This window comes from Olea europaea, unplaced genomic scaffold (genome assembly GCF_002742605.1).
Source record: "Olea europaea var. sylvestris unplaced genomic scaffold, O_europaea_v1 scaffold4440, whole genome shotgun sequence".
In the NCBI taxonomy this organism is placed as follows: Eukaryota; Viridiplantae; Streptophyta; class Magnoliopsida; order Lamiales; family Oleaceae; genus Olea; species Olea europaea.
The window spans coordinates 13,964-17,761 of NW_019262747.1; the positions used below are offsets into that span (position 1 = coordinate 13,964).

The 3,798-nt window shown below is 34.8% G+C and overlaps 1 protein-coding gene across 2 annotated transcripts; it reads left to right on the forward strand.

The window, feature by feature from the left end:
* Positions 1-643: 643 nt before the first annotated feature.
* LOC111387997 lies at positions 644-1,732 on the forward strand. Of its 2 annotated transcripts, none has more exons than XM_023012653.1 (2): positions 644-945; positions 1,377-1,732. In XM_023012653.1, the coding sequence occupies exons 1-2, from the start codon at positions 724-726 to the stop codon at positions 1,473-1,475; spliced, it is 321 nt and encodes a 106-aa protein (XP_022868421.1). In that variant the 5' UTR covers positions 644-723; the 3' UTR covers positions 1,476-1,732. The 2 variants fall into 2 exon arrangements, 1 of the variants encoding a protein (XP_022868421.1); XR_002701488.1 differs by lacking the exon at positions 644-945 and adding an exon at positions 1,085-1,163 and having other exon boundaries at positions 1,377-1,725.
* Positions 1,733-3,798: the final 2,066 nt, after the last annotated feature.

Consider the following 3,798-nt stretch of genomic DNA (forward strand, 5'->3'; position numbering starts at 1 on the left):
TGTGTGTGTGTGTGTGTGTGTGTGTGTGTGTGTGTTGCGAGCGCGTGTTTTGACATCAGAATCTGCTGAGCGTCTCAGGTCAACAGCATGAACCTGATAATTGTAAGAAATCATAGAAACGAACACCTGTTTGTGAGCCCAGCCATGGGAGATAGGATTAGCCAATTATGTGGCTGAATAGAAACCGATCCTGAAATAAATTACTTGGAGTGATGGCTTGGAGAAGTCATAGAAACGAACACCTGTTTGTGAGCCCAGCCATGGGAGATAGGATTAGCCAATTATGTGGCTGAATAGAAACCGATCCTGAAATAAATTACTTGGAGTGATGGCTTGGAGGTCTTTATAGGAGTTGGGAACTGTCCTGCAGGTTTAGTTAGACGACCATGTCCTGGATTCACGGTCACAGCACTTTGGGTAGGTAGACTGCCAATGCTTGAATTCGCAAGCATGCCATACCCAGCTTTCCTTTAGGTCTGTATAGACAGTCATTATATGTTGGGTTGGGTTTTAGGTCAAACTGGGCTCTAGTACCTTTGTCTTACCACAATGTGGTGCTCCTTTTGATTTCTGACTTCTTTCCTCATCCAAGGTCTTCAGCTTGTCAGTGCTTTAACTGCTGACCTCAAGGTGATTGTTCCAAGCTGAACTTATATTTTATACTTGCTGCGTGGATGGCAGTTCAGTGTTCTAGGGTGATTTGGGTTGTCAGATCAGGTTGATATGTGCAATGGTGCCATGTGGATGACCATCTCAGCTAGAGGTAACAGTTGGTATGAGCCTCAGCCATCGTCATGCCAACATTTTTACTTTGGTCAGATGAGCATCCTGACCAACCGACCTCAGTGGTCAAAGCTTAGCCACACAACTTATTTTAAACGCCTCAGGCAGAGGAAGCGTCAATTTGAAAATTTCATTGTCACAGCAATAGTCAAATTGCGACAGGTCAGGCACTATCTGTTTTGATGAAGTTGATAACTGATTTAAATTTTAGAAGTTCACTGGGAGGCCGAGGTGTTGGGCCCGACAAACGCTTGGCAGGAAGTTCTCAACCCTCTAACCTAGGACCTCTTTATGCGGGCGTAACTTATTTTAAACGCCTCAGGCAGAGGAAGCGTCAATTTGAAAATTTCATTGTCACAGCAATAGTCAAATTGCGACAGGTCAGGCACTATCTGTTTTGATGAAGTTGATAACTGATTTAAATTTTAGAAGTTCACTGGGAGGCCGAGGTGTTGGGCCCGACAAACGCTTGGCAGGAAGTTCTCAACCCTCTAACCTAGGACCTCTTTATGCGGGCGTGTATCACATTCGTTAAAATATTATTATAATAGCGACTTTGTTATTGATTTTTTTTTTCCTCGTGTTTTTGGCAGCTTCTTTGCTTCCTGGTACAAATGACAATAAACTGGGGAAGACCAGTTGGGAAAGTTCAGGGGGTCCTTTTTCATTTCCTCACCAACAGCGTTCTATAATTCCAAAATCATATGTATCTGTTGATTCAGACTTGGAGTAAACCTTTGGGAGTCTTTATCTGGAAGAATAATGTTTATCTTGAAAGTCACTGTGGATGCTAGCAGATTTATCTTGTTTTAAGGCGACATTGTTGAATATTTTATGAAACTTTGAAACTTTAGAGCTTGATAACTTAAATTCCTTTATTGAGAAGATCCTCCATGTCAAATCACCAAGAGAATTATAAAATACGGAACATACTTTAATCTCCTCTTAATTTATCTTCTTGCTTTTAATCTTTATTGTCTCGTTCTTCAATTTAATTGCTTCAATCTTTCTTCTTGATTCTTGATTATAGTTCTGGACTCTTGATTCTGATTTTTGATTGTAGATTTTGGATCTTCCTCTTTAATATATATTCTCCTGTATTCTTATGTTAATTAGATGACACAAAAAATAAGAAATCGCATGTGAATTGATGACCATAACCCTATATATATTCATAAGTATTTCGCCTATAAAGAAATTTGGTCTCTACATATAATATCGTCCACAAGTTATTTAGATGCCATAAGTCCAATAATTTAATTATCTATTAGATCACTTTACTTTTGAACTTAACTTTAAGATAAAATATATATACAATTAATTACATATATCAGCCCACATAACAAATTAATATTTTTCCCAACGATCTTCCACTTGGGCCATTACCTTATAAATGCGTATAAGCTCGTGAGCTCAAAAACTTTTGTTATCATAATCAAAAACATGTTCAAACAATCTCTTCCATTAGTTATGTCAATATAGGATTAAAGTGGTCTTTGTTACAAGTATCATATATAAACCCATAATGATCATGTATATCAACACAAATCAAATGAAATAGATCAATTATGGATGTATAGCATGAAAATTACATGTAATGTGATTCAAACATATCTATTTTCAATTGGTACTACCTTATTCTTTGATGAGATCAAACCAAAACTTTAATCATATTGAAATTGAATTGAATACTTTATTTCTGAATTGAACTGAATATCCATGGATAAAATTACATCTCTAAAACAGATAACATCCTAATACAAACCCCAACTAATTGACATGTCATCAAAAGATGCAACACCCATGTGAACAGTATGCTTAGGAAAGACATTTGGTGATAGTCCCTTAGTAAGTGGATTCCCAGTTATAGAGCTTGTCATACTATGTTTCATGGAAACCTGACAGAATTCTTTTCTTAACAATTAGGAATTTAATTTATATAAACTTTGACATCATCTAGCTCCTGTTGGAATACAAGATTACTATTATCACAAAATAATTTAAGTGATTTTTTTAATTCCATCCAAAATACGCAGTCCAATGTCAAAATTTTGCAGTCATATTCCATGATCAAAATCAGAATATTCATTGATCTTCAACTGGTTTGATTTTTCTGAATGTGATCACACAATCCTTAGTTCTTTGTAAATACCGAAATAACCTAATTGGCTACTTTTCGAATATCTATTCCAGAGTTACTTAAATATCTACCTAACATTAAAACAATGAATACCATATCCAAATGTGTGCAATTCTAAGTATACATTAAACTCTCAACTGCTGAAACATAGGAATTTTTAATATTTCATTTTCTTTAAGTTTATTTTTTAGGGCATTTATTGAGATTAAACTTGTCTCCCTTAATAACAAGGGTATCACCCGATTTACAATCTTGCATCTTAAGCCCACGTTTGACCCCCACTAAATATCATCAAATTAAATTAAATTTCACTCTCTCCTATTTTTAACCACATAATTTTCAATAAAATAATATTACACATAAATTCAAACTATTTATTCTTTTACAACCATCCATTTTCCAAAAAACACTATTTCCCCAGTTATAATAAAAATAAATGGGGGGCCAAACGGGGGCTAAATCTTTTAAGAATATTTTCCATATAGCTCTTTTGTAGTAATTCAAAAATATTCTGAGAATGATCCTAGTGTAATTGTATCCTAAATTCAAAACAGACGTCACAAAAATCTTTAATTTCAAAATTTCATGATAGAAATATCTTGATTTTGTATTATAAGCCTATATCATTGTAGGGAATTAGTACGTCATCTATATACAATACCAGGAAAATATACTTACGCCCATCAAACTTATAGTATACAAAATCATCAACTGTGTTCACCTTAAAACTGACGAAATAATTATTTGATGAAATTTGTGATACGATTGACGAGAAGCTTGCTTAAGCACATGGATGAATTTCTTTAGTTTGTAAACGATATGATGTAGCTCAAGATCAAGCAAATGTCATAATAGTCCTAAAAGAGTCTTTCATA

Excerpts from the sequence above, each read along its gene's own strand:
- LOC111387997 (XM_023012653.1), top strand. The coding sequence starts at position 724 with ATGTGCAATGGTGCCATGTGGATGACCATCTCAGCTAGAGGTAACAGT. Across the intron at positions 946-1,376 it reads CAATAGTCAAATTGCGACAG|CTTCTTTGCTTCCTGGTACA; the intron begins GTCAGGCACTAT and ends TGTTTTTGGCAG.